At 37.5% G+C, this 17,489-nt stretch overlaps 1 protein-coding gene across 3 annotated transcripts; it reads right to left on the reverse strand.

Annotated features, from left to right (window-relative positions):
* Positions 1-3,759: 3,759 nt before the first annotated feature.
* LOC107667541 (synapsin-1-like) lies at positions 3,760-16,633 on the reverse strand. Of its 3 annotated transcripts, none has more exons than XM_016459221.1 (15): positions 16,426-16,633; positions 15,805-16,328; positions 14,579-14,636; positions 13,734-13,825; positions 13,303-13,459; positions 12,272-12,361; positions 11,075-11,137; positions 10,797-10,939; positions 10,596-10,670; positions 9,537-9,639; positions 9,310-9,441; positions 7,901-7,973; positions 7,305-7,352; positions 5,941-6,544; positions 3,760-4,321 (listed from the first exon to the last, which is right to left on the reverse strand). In XM_016459221.1, the coding sequence occupies exons 2-15, from the start codon at positions 16,110-16,112 to the stop codon at positions 4,180-4,182; spliced, it is 2,088 nt and encodes a 695-aa protein (XP_016314707.1). In that variant the 5' UTR covers positions 16,113-16,328; positions 16,426-16,633; the 3' UTR covers positions 3,760-4,179. The 3 variants fall into 3 exon arrangements, with proteins under 3 accessions (XP_016314707.1, XP_016314708.1, XP_016314709.1); XM_016459223.1 differs by having other exon boundaries at positions 4,166-4,283; XM_016459222.1 differs by lacking the exon at positions 7,305-7,352 and having other exon boundaries at positions 5,941-6,541.
* Positions 16,634-17,489: the final 856 nt, after the last annotated feature.

The raw sequence follows: 17,489 nt of genomic DNA on the forward strand, positions 1-17,489 counted from the left end.
CGGCATAAAATATGCTGGAAGTGATTAGAATACAGTATTTTCAAAATACGTAGGTTTAAATATACCAAATTCTCTTCAACAACCAGACTAACTATTTAGCTAGTCACAGTTTGTTGTAAGCTAATATGCTAATTGAAGCTCAAAATGTCCACCCTGTCGTTGTTCCTAAATGTCCATCCTGTCGGCCACTTAGACTCGATAGGCTGGACATACACAGGACAGGGTGGACATAGCATTCATTTGTAGTTAATATTGCTAAAAAGCTAAAATGAATGGGGGGGGTATATCAATGTGATTAAGAATGTAATTATATTATTTATTCATGTCCACCCTGTCAGCATAAAATATGCCGAAAGTGATTAGAATACAGTATTTTCAAAATATGTACGTTTAAATATACCAAATTCTCTTCAACAACCAGACTAACTATTTAGCTAGTCACAGTTTGTTGTAAGCTAATATGCTTATTGAAGCTCAAAATGTCCACCCTGTCGTTGTTCCAAAATGTCCACACTGTCGGCCACTTAAGACTCAATAGGGTGGACATTCACATGACAGGGTTGACATAGCATTCATTTGTAGTTAATATTGCTAAAAACTAAAATGAGGGGGGGGGTATATCAATGTGATTGAGTATGTAATTTTATTATTTATTATATAATTTTTTTCAAAGTTGAATAAAGGTTTCATTGTCATATTTTGTCATGCTTTGTGTGTTCTGCTTTATGTGTCCACCCCGTCATGTGCTGGTCCACCCTGTCATCTTGATATTTTAAAATAAAATTTAATATTTAAAAATTAAATAATAATTCAATCATATCTATGTAATCCAGTGTGTTCAATAGCTGGGTGTGGGGGCAATAACATGCAAACAAAAAACTACATCCAAATATCACAGTTTTCCCCAAATAAGAAAAAATACATGTGCAAATTGTATCAGTTTCTTTAAAAACACATGGTTTACATAAACTCTTTTATGTATTTATAATTTGAAAGCAAACAAATAACCCTGTTTAGGAAAGGGACATCATACCTTTCAGAAAATATAATTTGCATCTTAATATTGCAATGAAAACGTGTTTAACAGTAATATATGTGTCCATGACAGGGTGGACATATCGTATGGTTTATGCTTCGAATAATGGCCCATAATTATCTAAAAAAATGTGTGGGATAATATATTTCTATAGTACTTAAGTGTCTACTGTTTATGACAGGACAAAAAGCGAATGTGAAATTAAACCAAAATGTTTGAGTATTGTGAGGGTTGAAAGGCACTCTATGGTGATATTGACCCAATAATATACACTGAAAATGAAAAATGTTAACAAATGCATTTTGGCCTATATATTTCTCTAATTATTTTGTGCATCTCAAGATCGGTATTGATTGGCGTAATTATTTATTGTGATTTTTTTAAGTTGATATTGTCATTAATATTATCAGATAGGGCTGCTCATTGGAGTCTTTTATTATATTGCTTTAATGAGACTCTCACAATAAGTCTCAGTTCACTGTAATGCACTGTAGCCATTGACTTGCTTTATGATTAATATTCCAAACAGAGGCTGTTAACAAGAGAAAAGAGATGCATATTTATTTGATAGACTTTATTGATTATGTGCACATTTTAGCATAGTAATTTGACACCATTATTAAGCTACATTGAAGATCACATCAAAGTTGCATCTGTTTGTGTAATACTACACAATGTTTAACAATATTTCTCATTTTAATAGAATTTAAGACTATAATTCTATATATTTGTGATTCAATGTTATATCTTCCTTTCGTTATACAATTGGCAGGCATGAACAGACAATAAAATTCACTGAGAATCAAACAGTCAAACCTATTTAGAAATTATGACCCATTTGAATACATTTTCTTTAAAAGGAGATAATTCTTCTGAATAGGCTATATACAAAAAAGTACACAAATGTAAATATGCCAAAAAACTTAAACCAAATCATGAAGTACAAACCTCAGGCATGGGTTCCATAAGTACTGCAACATTCAAATAAATTACTGAAATTTAATTTGCCTCCAAAACTTGATTGCATCAGTGATACAGTTATTCATTAGACATTTATTAAAGCCATCATTTAACATACATATCTATCCTAACTGCTAACCACATAGAAGAGCACTGAAAGTTTGCCTGAGCCACAACAATATCACAGAGGACCATCTAGATAATCACATATGTGAACCAGTCAAGCCACTTACAATCATATCAATGGACACACTGAAGATGAGTTTTAACAACTGCATTTGTCACAAAACTGGTCAAATAAAGAACACAGACCTGTTAGGTTTAGTTTACAGTGGAGATATTGCACAACCTATATCACATCCGATTGAAGTAAAATCCTGTCTTACACAAGACCCACAACGATCACCTTTTGAGGATCAAATCAAATACAGGACGTTTGCATCGTTTGTTGAGTTAAGATCTGTACAACACTTCTATTTGGTTTAGACAGTTTACGGTACAACATTCCATTATACATATATATACACATTAACGCACCATTTGTCACAAAAGGATCACTGTGAATACACTACAGGCTGGTGAGCGGGAAAGCAGGGGAGGTTTCGGGATTGGATCAGGACTCCTTGACTAAATATATTGCCTAAAACACACCAGTATTGGGATGTTTTATCCTCACTTGTGGAAGACACTGCCGGTTCAGCTCTAAACTCCTTGGGTATGGTGAGAAGTTTCAGGAGTAGTTGGTTTAAGGATCCACATTGTGTAACTGGGATCACACTGGGACATACTAAATGCGGTTTAGTCTAAAACCCAACATGTGACGAGCATCTCCTCTAAAGATGATCTTTTTGTGAAGACGTTTGCTGCTGATGGCATCCTTGGCTTTGTATTTTGGCTTTGCGTTTTCATAGGGCCCGAGTGTAATGAACAAGCAGCTCTAAACACCTACATGCTCATCCAGGCATGCAAAACATACCTTCTCTTGATGCAACAAACCTTCCTGAGCTTTCAACCATCTCATATGTTCTCAAGTGTTACAGTATTAGTGTGCAAACATGTTTATGTAGCAATCGAATACATTCGACGGATTCCTCCCTTTACTGGCCTTCGCAATCAGTAACTCTCTACAGTAATGGGTTGGAAGACCTAATCAATGACGCTAGGTCATTGCGTCTTTCTCTTCAGGACATCCCTGAGACATATGTGATTGCACAAAACCAATCTCTTTTTGTATGCCTATCTGGCTAAGGCATATTCAACACGTCGGAGGGTGTACCATTGTGTGTGTTTTGTCAGGAAAAGGAACGTCAGGGAAGCAGCGACAGCTTGCTCACGAAAAAGAAACAACGTTTTCACTACAACTACCTTATCAAGGTGCAACGACACGACACAAAGCAAGACCACCCACATTGTGCGACTACGTTCTCCTTAAGTGACATGCAAGTATCGCAAGTGGCTAGTGCTAACAGCCGGGGGGGGTTAGTTTCGATGATGGAAATTTGTGCAAAATTTAAACAACGTCACAATGGCTCATCATTGCAAAATCCAAAATCCTGCTCAAGCATGTAAAATACGGAACGATAAACCATTCGGTTACAGTACAATGTGGCGCACGGTTAAAATCATTAGGTGCCCCTTATTGTTACAGAACATGCTTCAGACAATTAGCAGACATACTTCAGATATCATATATCTGAGAGAGCGTGGCGGTGGATGGTTTTACAACAAAATGGCCACCAAAACTTTTCATTTTCAAAAAGTTAATAATAGGAGACTGGAATGAATAGGCAAGATTTAGCACGTGTGCTAAGTGTATGTTGGTCCAGTCACTGTGTAGGTAGTGTAAAAGGGTGTGTGCGAGTGTTTCTGTGTGTGGTATTTTATTTTCACACCTCCCTCCATTAGTTGGACTCAAAAAACTGGGAATGTGTCTAAAGAATTCAGCTATGTTAAAAGATTTAACTGCAGTAATGCTGTGATTTCTCACTTCATATTGCAGTCTTTATCAGTGCAGGCAGTGTTTTATTAATGTCGCATTGCGAATTGATGTGCACAGATCTGATGTGCACTGCAATGTGTGATATAATTGGTCCTTTCTGTGTATAATTGACGAGTGTCTGTGTTTGCATGTTTTTTTAGAGACTCCATAACCTCTCTGTCTGTGTGTGTGTGTGTGTGTGTGTTTATTCCACGGAGAAGAGGCTTGCAAAGGATTTCCGAAGGTTGCGGATGGTCTCAGCCTTGGCTTCGTCCTGACTAGGACTTTGGTGCTGGGCGGCCGGCGTTTCTGGAATGTTGAATGTATTGGTAAGAGACTGGGATTTGCTACAAAGAGAAGAAGTGGCAATAAAGGAGAGGAAGAGGCTATTAAAGTCATGCAGCAAACCCATGGAGATGGCTTTATAAAGGTATGGCAGAGAAAAATAAATAAGCTGTGAGAGAGAGAGAGAGAGAGAGAGAGAGAGAGAGAATGAAATTCAAATGCTTTCTTTTGTGTCATTCATTTAAGCAATCATGACTCAAGTGCAATGTTTACATCAGCCTTTGGACTTATGAGAAATGGCATCTCTGGATGTAGAGACATGCACTTTACTCTGCGTCATTGTTTATTCTGGGCCACTATTCCTAAATAAAGAACCAAGTGCAAAGGCACATCTCTGGAACATAAATAAATGGTATGTTTTTTTGTTTTTTTTTTGGAAGAATCAGTTTTATGTTTTATTAGTCACCTTAGAACTTAATTGAGGAATAGTGGGAATAAGATGATCACATTCATACTTGCTGACAATCGCTTAACAGTGAAAATAGATCAAATGCACATTTCCATTCAGAAAAATGCAATTTCCACAATCAAGTGCATGAATGGTTTGGGTGTAAGACTGAAGGAAGCCATCTTTGGCATGCAAAATACCAGATCATCTAGTGTGCATTCTGTATCTCCATTGTTTTAATTAGGCGTCTGCCTATATGTATAAGCCACATTTATCATTATCACCATTATTGTCAAATGTCATTATTATCATCACCATTATCAAAATCTGTTTATAACTATTTAAAGTCATTAAAGTCGTCATAGTATGCTTTGCAGAATCTGTTCAGGAGCTTTTGGACGTGTTTATCCATTAATTTCATGCTCATCTGATGCATAGATCATCACCATTATCAAAATCTGTTTATAACTATTTAGCTCTTTAATAGCTCAATAAAGATAAATACATATGATTTCAGGCAATTTTCCATTAGGCATTATCCAATTTTTGGAGCTTGCACAATTCCTATTTTGAAAAAGGAAGATATTGTGATGGCTGTGTGAATTAGTAAGAACAACACAGGGTATAATGGCATTGTAATTGGCTGACAAGTCAAGAAATGACCAATCAGACCAGTAATTAGCTGGTCAATCAGACCAGTAATTAGCCATCCAGTCTCTTATATAAAAAATAGCATTACCATGACATCACTGTGTAAAACATAGGTTTTCTGATTAATCACACTTCATTTGAACTATCCCAATACCATGTTGAAATCTACTCATACAGTGCTTCCCATCCTGCAGCTGTCACTGTGTTCTAACTAAGACATTTAAATGCATAGTAAATTAACATTTTAAAATACATCCCCCCCAATCAAATTCAGAGCTTGTGAATCAAAATCAAACCGGGAGGTCTGTGTTTATAACCTATACTGCATTTACCCCAATAGGTTTACCCTAATTCACACAGTCACTGTCAATCAGCACCATCAACTTGTCATGCGATTTTAGAATTTTACAATGTAGCAGAGGAGAATGGCCACCATCTATCTGATGTAGTCATTTGCATGGGTAATGAAACATCATCAATAAATGGAAAAACAAGCCCAGATGCTAATGAATCATAAAAACCTTCACATCCAGTCAACTAAACATACAAATATGACATGACAGAGGACAAAAAACATCTTACTTAAGCTGCGGCGATCCACTCAGAGCCGGGTGATCAGGACTTGGTTTCTGTGGAGGTGTGGGTTTCTGCTGCAGGGGAGGTCGTGCACCTCCTGGACCTCCCTGGCCCTGTGCCGTAGGCCGTGGTTGCTGAGTGGTAGGAGGGCGGGGACTGCCCTGCTGTTGCGGGGCTGGTTGAGGGGCGTCCTGGCTCAGCTGTGACCCACCCTGGGTGGGCTGCCTGGTTGGCTGGCCTTGTCTTGGCTGTTGAGGCCTCTGCTGAGGCTGGCCAGCTGGTTTGGGACCCTGGCCACCAGTTTGAGGCCTCTGTGGCTGCTGTTGCGGACCACCTTGCTGGGGCCTCGGTGACTGAGGAGAGCCACCCGGGCCACGCTGGGCGGGACCCTGTGCTGTGGGGGGCCTCTGCTGACCTGCGGCCCCTTGACTGGCTTGTCGCTGTGGGGGATGATTGGGCCGGGTTTGTTGGGCAGGGGGGTTCTGGGCATTAGGACTGGTCACAGACTGGGTTTGGGCAGGGGGCTGGCCCTGGGGAGAGGGACGCTGTTGTGGTGGGGCTCCTTGACGGGCAGCAGTAGTGCTAGCAGCTGCTTGTTGTGGACCTCCTAAAAACAGAGCTTATCTTTACTGTGTAAACAAGTTGTAATATAAGCATATAAGCACAAACTATTAAACACAAACTATTAACCCTTTTATACAGTTATCCAGAGATCTATTGGTTTTTAGAAATATCTGTCTTAATTTACTCACGCTCATGTCATTCCAAACCTGTATGACTTCCTTTTTCTGTTTGCTGAATGTCTAAAGTCTCTATTTTGCATACAGTAATAGTAATTTGTGATTTTTACCATAAAGGCCCATTCACGCCCATTCACATCAAGATGGAAGCTTGTTATGAAAATTTGGTGCGAGAAAACATTTTAATTTGAATCAACAGCTGTTAAGATATCAGTTCAGAGCAACACAAACACTTGTGTGCCATCATGATAATTTTTTTATTTTATTACAGAGAAGTATTCGACTCTCTTTTCCATCGCACCGCAAAGAAAATTGGCCAAACAGTAAGATTTGCGCTATTGGTCATGCCTAGAGAGATGTTGCTGTAAAATGACTTTGTGGTGCTCACAAACATCTTATCTTGTATCTTGCTAAGCAACCATGAAAAACAGAGGAAGAATCTGGAATCGGCAGTGAAGATGGATATTGAGCAGCTGGAGTATTTTGGTGTTGGCATGTAATACAAAAATAGGATTAACTAAAGTCTGAATAAACAAAGAAAATATTCACTTTGTTAGAGCACATTACTAGTCTTGTGATGAGCAATTAACCTGTGAAAGTTTGTTTTCGTAATCTTTTGTCAAAATCAAACAATTCTGGAATGCCATTCCTTCTTTGATGATGTCAGTTGAACAGGCCCTAAATCGTTTTAAAAATTACTTTAAGCCACCCAGAAGCTATATTTCAAGATATTGTTCAAGGCTTGTGTGATAAACAGACCAAAACTTAACATGTTATTCACTAAAAATGTTTCCTACTCAGATTAGCAGCAACCAATAATATCTGGCATCAATTATGTCAAACCTGTTGCAGTTTATCTTCATATGGCATATTTGAGAGCTATGGGGTGGAGAAAGATCTTGAGTAATAATGATGAATATTTATGTAGCTTATTCCCCAATAAAACTATTGTATGGTTTCATAAGATTTCTGATAAGTTGTATGTACTATCTTCATGGTGCCCTTTTGTGGTACAAAATGACTATTTAGGAGTTTGGCAGTAAAAATCACTGTTTACTTTCATAGTATGTAAAATCACAGCTTAAGGATTCTTCAGAATATCTCATTATGTGTTCAACACAAGCAAGAAAGTCATACAAAATGTGAAGGTGAGTTAATCATGAATTAATTTGCATTATTGAATTATGCCTAAAAGGTTGGCTTATTATTGCAGTGTAATCCCTTACCCTGTGGAGGAGGGCGCTGTTGTGCCTGGGGGACTCTAGACTGAGAAATGGGTTGAGGTGAAACAGCTGGGACCTAAAATACAAAACAAACATAGGAAGACAGAGGATATCAGAAACCAAACCACACAGAAACAGAATGCTGGCACATACAAATTTCAGTGCAAGTTTTAGTATTTTTAGAAACACTAGTCACTTTTTTTGGGTCACTTTTTTGTCACTTTCATTAAAAGAAACTTCCAAACGCCTGTAACCTCAAAAAGTGCTGAGCATCACTATAGAAACATAAATAAATGGCTGATGCCAACAAAAGTGCAGTCATTAATCTTCAGGCAATCAGTTTAGCACAAATGTGGAGGGAATTAAACCAAGCGATTTGATGCAGAGGTGATGAGAGATGATGTCTGAGTCTTTAGCTTATGCATTAAAGGCATTTCTCACTCTCTCATTCTCTCCCATCTGTGGGGCTATGAATCATTACAATCACAGCTTTGGGAATAATGGAGGATAGCAGTCTCGGCACTGCAATCAAAAAGGATCTCAGACTCATGCTGTGACTACAAGTTTTGCATATTTCTGCTGAACAAGTTGACAATAAATACTGACTGGTGGGAGGAAACTACACCATTTTATTGTATTACTCAGCAGCTTTGCACTGCTTAATGTTGCATAATCAGAAATTACAGTTTTTATATGCATGCTTTTAGATCAGATATGCTATCAAGCAGTAGCAATATTTTGAGTGGCCAACCGAACTGCTCATTCAAATTTGATCTTTGATTTTGCATGGAGCAAAGCTTTTTTAACATCTCACATGAGAATATACAACTTTGATTATTTTTCACACAAATGATGATTACAGGGGCAGATTATTGATTCATAAATACTTATTTTTGCACTGTTCCTTGCAGAAAAACACTTTTGCTATAGTGCATGATTTGTACATGAATACATCTTGGCATTTGCATCACATAACCAGCTCCATATGCATGGATTTTCTGATGTAGTAAACTTGCTCAGCAGCTCACCTGGTACAGCATTGCATTTGCTCCCGTGACACACGAGTTACAATAAAAGAGCTCAGAGACTTGTAGAAGCAAGCTAAAATTGCATGGCTGTTTCAGCAAATGCATTATTTATCTCACGTTTGTTTAGTTATTTTGTTATCTGGCATTTCATTTCTAAAATGCTGCATTTCGTACAACAACATTGTAACAAAACGTTGTCTGATTCACGTTCATCTGTTGCAGATAATACTGGACATGCTTTTAGAGCCACTCACATTTCACTCTGAAACAAAGCATATAAGAAGCAACGCAATATCATTTTGCAGAAATATCACCACAGACACGTTCTTGTTTTCAAGTCTAGGTTGAGAATATATGAGGATGTTTTGAAGCGAGTGTGTTAACCTGAGAACGGACTGGAGTGGGAGCTGAAGTGCGTGCCACAGTCTGGTTCATTTTAGCCACAACAAGATCAGCTATTAGAGCCCGGTCCTCATCCTGCTGGTCTCCTATGAGAGGCATTGAGCAGCCCACGACCTAATAGACACACACACACAGAGTGTTTGCCCAGGGCATTAAGGATATTTCATAGAGCTATTTTAAAAACTGATTGTTTTTGCAGATATTGTTACCTCTATGATGTAATCTCGACCGTCTTTACCATGCAATGCCTCTATAGCGCATATATCAAGACCTCCGAAAACCTCAGAGCATACATCCACCCACATACGATACCTGCAGGGAAATCGCAAATGATGACCTTGTGCATTCCACTAAAAGCATCCACCCACACTGTTGCCCAGAGTAAACAAGGGAATCAGGATTACTGTAGAGCAAGACTTAATATTTGGCTTAGTATCATCGACTGCTTTGATTGAAAATCCTCTAGCAAACTAAACTCTGTTTTTTGTTTAAAAATAAATCAGTTTCAAGAAAAATATGTGGTACTTGTTCAGTGTAGGCTTTTCCTGAAAAACAGTTCCATCATCAATAATATCGTTTTTTTTTTTTATCTGTAAATGACTTTTACATTACTATGATAATTAGGGCTGCACAATTTATTGAAATAAAACCACAATTGTGATATGGCTCAATTAATTAAATGTATGTAAGTCATACTTAATAATAAAATAGTCATATTTAAAATCACAAATGTTTTGGCCAAATTATGTAGCAAGAAGCAAACGAGGAGCTTTTTTTTTTTTCTTTTCTGCATTCTAACTAAAATTGAATGTAATAAATGGCTAATTTGACATACTTTACATAGGCAGCAAATCATGTGAAACCAGAAACCTCAACATACAAATTATTTCAGTAAATACAATGCAATTTTCAGCATTGAATGAATTACTAATTAATTAACAAGTATATTATTATTATATTCAACATTTCTCTTGCTTCGTCCAACATCTTGAATAAGAAAAGTGATGCTGTCTAAGAATTTGAATTAAATGAGGTATTTTACAGGAAGAGTGGCATGTCCTATAGTGCTATCTACTAAGGCAGCTCACGAGGTTTTGGAAAAGAGCTATTAGCATGTGATATGCATAATACATAACATGTTGAATTATGCAAAATATGTCATTTTTAGATGACCAAACATCTAATAAGGTTATCTGCTGCCATGTTATAGGAGATGTATAATATGCCTTGTGTCGTGGAAGAAGGAACATCCGGTAAGATGTGTGTACCTGTCAGACATGGCCACCTGCTCTAACATGGCTGATCCAGTGTTGGTCTTCCAGTTGCCTGATATAGATGTCCTCCTGTCCAATAATACAACAGCAGGTATTACACAGTGTTTTACAATCAGTTCCAGTGATATTGTTAAAGGCATAGATTCCATCATGTCGTATTGACATGAAAACACTGCTATGGTTTTAGTCTCTTACATGTAGGCCTTGTAATTGTCACCGATTTTCTGGATTCGGATGTCATACTTGGCGTCAATAAAAGGCTCAGATGTGGCATACGTCTTTGTCAAAGCTACAACACTAGCAATGTCTTGGAAATCATATTGATTGTCCACTTTGACCTGTACAGAGAATTTTAATTGCACTGATATAGATGTAATCACAAAAAGACCAAACAATTCATACACTAATATATATAGGCTAGTTTGGACTTTTTACTTTTTACAGGAATGTCTAAGAAAGGGTTTCAATCATACCTTTCCCATACCAGAGTGAGCATGACCCATCTTCACTACCACAGGAAAGCCAGGTGTGGTGATCTAATGACAAAAGAGATATATTAAGATTTTTTAAAGAAAATAATATAACACTTGTAACGTTACATTTCTATTTAAAATAAATGCTGTTGTTTTGAATGTACGATTCATCAAAGGATCCTGAAAGTTTCACAGTTTTCACAAAAATATTAAGCCACACAACTGTTTTCATAATATTAAGAAATGTTTCTCAGCATATTACAATGATTTCTGAAGGGTCATGTGACACTAAAGACTAGAGTAATGGCTGCTGAAAATTTAGCTTTGCGTCACAAGAATAAATTACATTTTAAAATATATTAAAATAGAAAACAGTTATTTTAAATTGTAATAAAATTGTACTATTTTACTATTTTTACTGTATTTTTAAATCAAATAAATTAATTCCTTCAAACCAAACCCAAACGTCTGAACAGTAGCATGTGTTTGTGTGTGTGTGTGTGTGTGTGTGTGTGTGTAGATATAAATATAGAATTCTATACATGCCATTACTCAACCATGTTTTTATTGCAAATGTTAATACGCAATATTGGCATGATATTTTTCTAATCTGAATGAATGATTTAACAGAAAATGACACCAACAACAAGTTGCTTTTCTTTTAATTGGTTATTAATAGGAGAACATGTTGCAGTCTCAGTGGTGCTTGATAGGCATCTTCTTTATATTGCTGCAGTAATTGAAATGCGAGAGCAAAATCTTTCTGCTCAGGGACAAAATAAGCCCACAGAATTCCGCCTGAGTATGCTGTGCTTTATCTTAAAAAAAGGCCAGTGAGAGAGGAAAGCATTCTGGCAAAGAGTGTGTCTGGGATCATTTATGTGTGAAGATGCCTGCAGTGGAGGAATAGGAGGAGGAGGTGGCACTGCAGCAAGCCTCCCCTCTCCTATTAAAACCTGAACTATGTCTATAAGAACTGTGCTGTACCAAACAATTATACTAGTCTGGAGTTAGGCTGCTAGGTTGAGTGGAGCAGTGCTGAACTGGGTCTTTTATGTTTTACGGTTTACTGCATCCAGGCACCGCTGTCCCTGCCACAGATGGGAGCTTTGTGCGGGGTCCAGTGGAACCGTCTAGACACCTATAGCTCAGGGTTTACTGGTGAGGAGGGACAGGGACAGATGGTTAAACACTCACCATCTCCTTGTGGTTGGGGTAATAAACCTGGTCGATCAGTGGGAACTCCTCTGGACCCAACTGCTTGTACAATCTGGACAACTGAGCGAACTGATAGATGCACGGCAACCCGCACACAGACATACATATATACACAAACATAGAGACATCTTTTATGCAGCAATAGTTACAGACATTTAATGGTAAAATTGTATGAAAGCCCTTTTGATAATGCTCTTCTCTTTTCTTCTCTTTTCTAACTGGAAACATGGAAACAGGGTTCCTACACTTTCGACCAATCATTTTTTTTCATTACCTTTTCAGTTGTTAAAAAAACATTTTGATTGATTGTTTAAAATCATTTTGATTCATTTTGATGTTTGACAAATGAATTATTTAGTCTGATTTGTGAAGCAGCTTGACGTAATTCATTGAAAAGAATTGACTAAAAAATATATTTCTCACTATACAAGTTTAACATAAAGCTTTAACCTTTTTTTAGACTAGAGCTTGTAAATTGAACATAGTAATACAGACATTTTATAAGATTTTATGGTAACACAAATCCTTTATATATAATGCATTATAAAAAGTAGCTTTAATGCTTTAATTATGCCTTGTAATGCACCTTATGATGTATTTATAATTGCATTATCTCGTGAATAATTGTAACCACAATTATAATACATCATAATACTTATTTATTCATTGTTACCCTTTTAGAAAGTATAATGCATTAAAACAAAAGACAATCAAACCTTCAAATAGTATAATGCATTTTAACTTTGGTTACAATTATTTATGAAATATGTCATTATAATATATATATAATGCATACCTTTATAATGCTTTAAGGCTTTAAGTAAAGTGTTACCAATTTGATTCATTTCCTTGATTTGGAAAACACTACTCTCCTTTACTTTGGGAATATGAAAATGTGTATTTTTTTAATGAATGGAAACATATTTAAAATACATTATTAAATCCAATTGGATACATTAAGAACATCCCTAATTAGCTGATCGGTATGGATTGATGTATGCAGTGCTCACCATCCATGGTTTGTCACAGAAGTTGTAGACTGAGTGAAGGGAATTGACACTGGGCAGACCAGCATACTGAAGTCCAATCACAATGTTTCTGTGGTCGCCATTCTTGGCCATACTAAAAGCATGCTGTCGCACCAGCACAAAATCTGGCTTGAAACACCTAAATTATCACAGAAATGTTAGTAATCATTATAAGTAATTATACTGTGATTAATCAAAGCAAATCTATCTATTTGTACAGTATATATACACAGAAGTATATGCAATACATATATGATCTTCAAATAAATCATCTTGATTGCTGCTCTAAATATTCCTAATATACATTAATTGTTTGCTGAATTAATCAACAAAGTAAGACCACTGAATTACATGTTTTCTCTGTGCAAAAGAAAAACATTCTTGAAGATTTCTAAAACAGGTGTGAAACCTACTTTGTGATTTTGTTGCCATTGCGGATGGCCTCAATGTCCACGCTGTAGCTTCCCGTTGCGTGAGCCACCAGATTAACCTCAGAGAAGTCAGCCTTGAAAATCAATGAAAATCACCAGATGGAATGAAAGGATCAATGCATGTGATAAGTAAAGTGGCGTTGTCAAAGCATTTATACTAAAACACTGTGATGGGTTGCCAGTGTGGTTATGTTAAAACTATAAAAACTGCTTTTTAAAGCATACCATCCATATTTCCTTTTAAAGACAGGGTTTTTGACTGACATGTCATTAAAAAGTTAAAATCACAAAAGTGGAATTGTCAAAAGGCGTATTGAATCCTTGTGACTGCCTGGTATTCCAGAATGTTGCCAAATTCTTACATAAATCCCTAGATTATTGTGTACTAATTACTAGTATTACATATAAAACTCTAACCAAACAAAAAAAATCAGTTGTTCAAAAACAAAATGTTTCTTCTGGTCGAAATTACTTTTGGCTTATTGTAAAGCTGCCAACAAATCTGTCTCATCCATGACTAATTATTTGAAAGGATATTATTCATTGACACAACAGATTAATTTTCTTTTATCCCTGTCTATAATAGATTAGATCTTGCATTTCATTACTAGAGACTACTTTGATATATTGCCCCATCCCTTTTCACAAACACAAACAAATACCACTGAAGAAATGACAGGCTCAATATTGCAATTGCAACTCAGAGTAATAACAATAACCTCTAGCCAGTTGATGTGTTTTGGTAAGTCTAACATCTAATTCATTACACTGGCACATTGTTGAGTTGTACTGCTCTGTTAGTTTGGAAGAATTAAAAAAAGTCTCACCTGTTCTACTTTGATGTCAAATTCACCATGAACTTTCTTGCCTTTGAACACCTTTGCCCTGAAGAAATAAAAATGAAAAAGAAAGAACATTTTTGCACTTGTGAGTCATAGTTTAAAAAAAAAAACACTTAAACTGTGTCCAAACTAGATTATGCAACAGTGAAATGGTGTGAAAATAATGTATTTCAAGTATTCATCAAGCATGAATTGTTTGTGTAAGGGACGCACACAAGGAGGAGTTTCAAGGCTGAGGAGTTTTGTTTCAGTGTCTGTAACTAGATTTCATGCAGCAAACTTAATAATAAAATTCTAATATTTATATGCTACTATTACACTTAACTTTAAATCCATTGTTTTTACACTTAGTCACTAAATAAAATAATTAGATGGATGGATGGAATGTTGCCTCCACTGAAAAGTTTAAAAAATGCATATGAAATTAACTTTGTTGGTGGTGTTTTGGTTTTAAACCACATTTGGTTTAAATGTGTCACAAGCCCTCATGGGAATCAGTGAGAGCAACATCACACACTTTAAAATTGTAAAGATACTTGAGGCACCATATGGGGTTCCTCAGATCACCATACCAGAGGAAACTACTGGAGAACCTCCAGACATCCTTGCAAAAAGGACAGTCCTCTTAGGAACCCATAAGTACTCTACACTGTCAGTCCCATTATAAAGGAAAGGCTTGCTCTTGAAATATATTTCTCAAAAAACATATAATTCCTTGAGTATACATTAAACAACAGGACATCTGAGCCATCCTGAAAGCGGTTCCTATAAGTTCTCCAGAGAGTTTCACCTATGAAAACTCCAAAAGTGTCTCAATTACCTTGTCTTTTTCAAAGACTTTGTGTTAACACTATTTTTCCCCCACGCACAGCCGGTCTACTCTTAAATCCATCAACGCAGAACCTTTTAATCTGAACTGAAAAGCTAATGTAATATACTTTGCCGTAGGGTCTTCTCCATTAACTGGCCCAGACTGAATTGTGAAATGCGCACAAACACACGCGCGGGCACACCCACAACTACACGGGCGCGCGTGCCAGAAAGGCCCATAGACTAATGAGTCACGACATTTGGATAGTGACTCTTTTTGCTCTGTATTAGCACGAGCTACACCTCAGGTGCGAGCCTGAGACGTGAAACAAACACTCGAATAATCTATTAATAAAGTCCAAGTCATACATTCAAAATGCATAGGATCATATGCGTCTTACCAGTCTGTCTGCTGGTCATCGATGACCAGGAGGATCCTGGCGTTGCTCGAGCCGATTCCTCTCTCGGTGGCCTCGTTAAAGGTAGCGGCGGCGGCGGCGGTGGTCTGTTTGACGGCGTTGGAAATGGAGGAAAAGAAGCCGGCGCCGGTAGACTGGCTGGGGGGTTGACGCATCTCTTGAGAGCCCGGCGAGAGCACCGGGGCTGGGCTCTGCTGCGGCGGATCGGGCCGCTGTAAATCGCTCATGTAGCCATTGGGCAAGTTGGACATGAAATTACTGTCCGATAGTCGACGTCGCAGGTAATTCATAGTGAAGATGAAAAGGGATGCGACGGTAAATTATTTCCCTGTAGGTTCTGCACAGCAAAAAAATAAAAAATCCAAGACTAATGGAAAACCGATCAAGTATCTGATATCTAGGATGCAACCGAGCGTTTCAGTTTAAAACGAGACGCGAAAATGAGTCGATACGCAATTCTCCAGGGTGCACCTCGAAGGTCGTGCTTCACAACATGCAAAGCTGCACTGCAACAAATGAAAGAAACCAAATCAACGCTTTAATAAAATCACGATTAAATATGCATAAATAAATGCTCGTAATTAGCGTAATTGATTGACTTACATCACTCGTTCAACAATTGGCGTTAAGATTTCATGCTCCTTGCATTGATGTTGAAGATGTTTTTAGGTCCTATTCCACGGGCGTGGAGAAAAACACTCGTAACGAAGAGGCACTTGTTAAAAGTGTGCTCGCTCGGTAAAGGTAGTAATTGTCATAAATGAAACTCGGTGAGGCAAAATCTCCGGCCAGATTCTCCGCGATCCGGTTGGGGCTTCGGAGGATGCAGGGACTGCATCACTCGTGCCATCCAATCCTAGTAATCCGCGCAGTGTTTTCCCTCGTCATTTTTTCTGACCCATCATCAGTTTTTCCCGTTGCGCACGTTCTTTACGCACGGGACAGGTCCGGGATGTGTTGTTTAGATGCGTAAAATGATGAATGGAGAGGAGAGACGAATTTGACATGTGCTTGTGTTCATTTTAAGGAAGCGAGAGACATCGATTGAACATCACTGACAGTGGGTGGTGCTGCCTAGTGATTGAAGAGCTTGTAACTAAAAGGTTGTAGGTGTAGACTCTGCAGGTGGCGATCCTTGAACGGTCACCATGGTGCCCTTGAGCAACACACCTAAACCCAGGTTGTACCTTCGGGACTGTCCTTGTACATTATAGGGATGCTGTAAGGGTCTTTAAAGAAAAGTCTCAGATAAATGACAATTAATTATAGGAGTGTATTATATTAGAAATAATAACTTATGCAAAATAATTTAGTTCATAGTGATGTTGGAGCAGTGTTAGAAATGAATGGTTATTTAATAATTAAAGGGCACTTTTTGCACCTTGGAATTTATTTTAAGGGACACTTGGGAATAGAATATAATGTATTTAAATACATCGTCTATGAAAAGCGAGGGTGGGTTTTCAGTACTCTGGTCAGCGACTGTGGAAAGACTCCTTCCTGTCTGTGTTTTCAGAACCCTGGACAGGGAATCTATATGTTCTTGATGTTGCTGTTAATAGGAGGACCGTCACTGGCTGTCACACTTTTTGCTCCAGTGAAAATGTCTCTTTGAAATTCAATAGGGGTTATACACACCAAACTTTTTTATTCTGTAAAACAGGTCA

The sequence above is a fragment of the Sinocyclocheilus anshuiensis genome, unplaced genomic scaffold (assembly GCF_001515605.1).
Source record: "Sinocyclocheilus anshuiensis isolate Anshui unplaced genomic scaffold, SAMN03320099.WGS_v1.1 scaffold1132, whole genome shotgun sequence".
NCBI lineage: Eukaryota > Metazoa > Chordata > Actinopteri > Cypriniformes > Cyprinidae > Sinocyclocheilus > Sinocyclocheilus anshuiensis.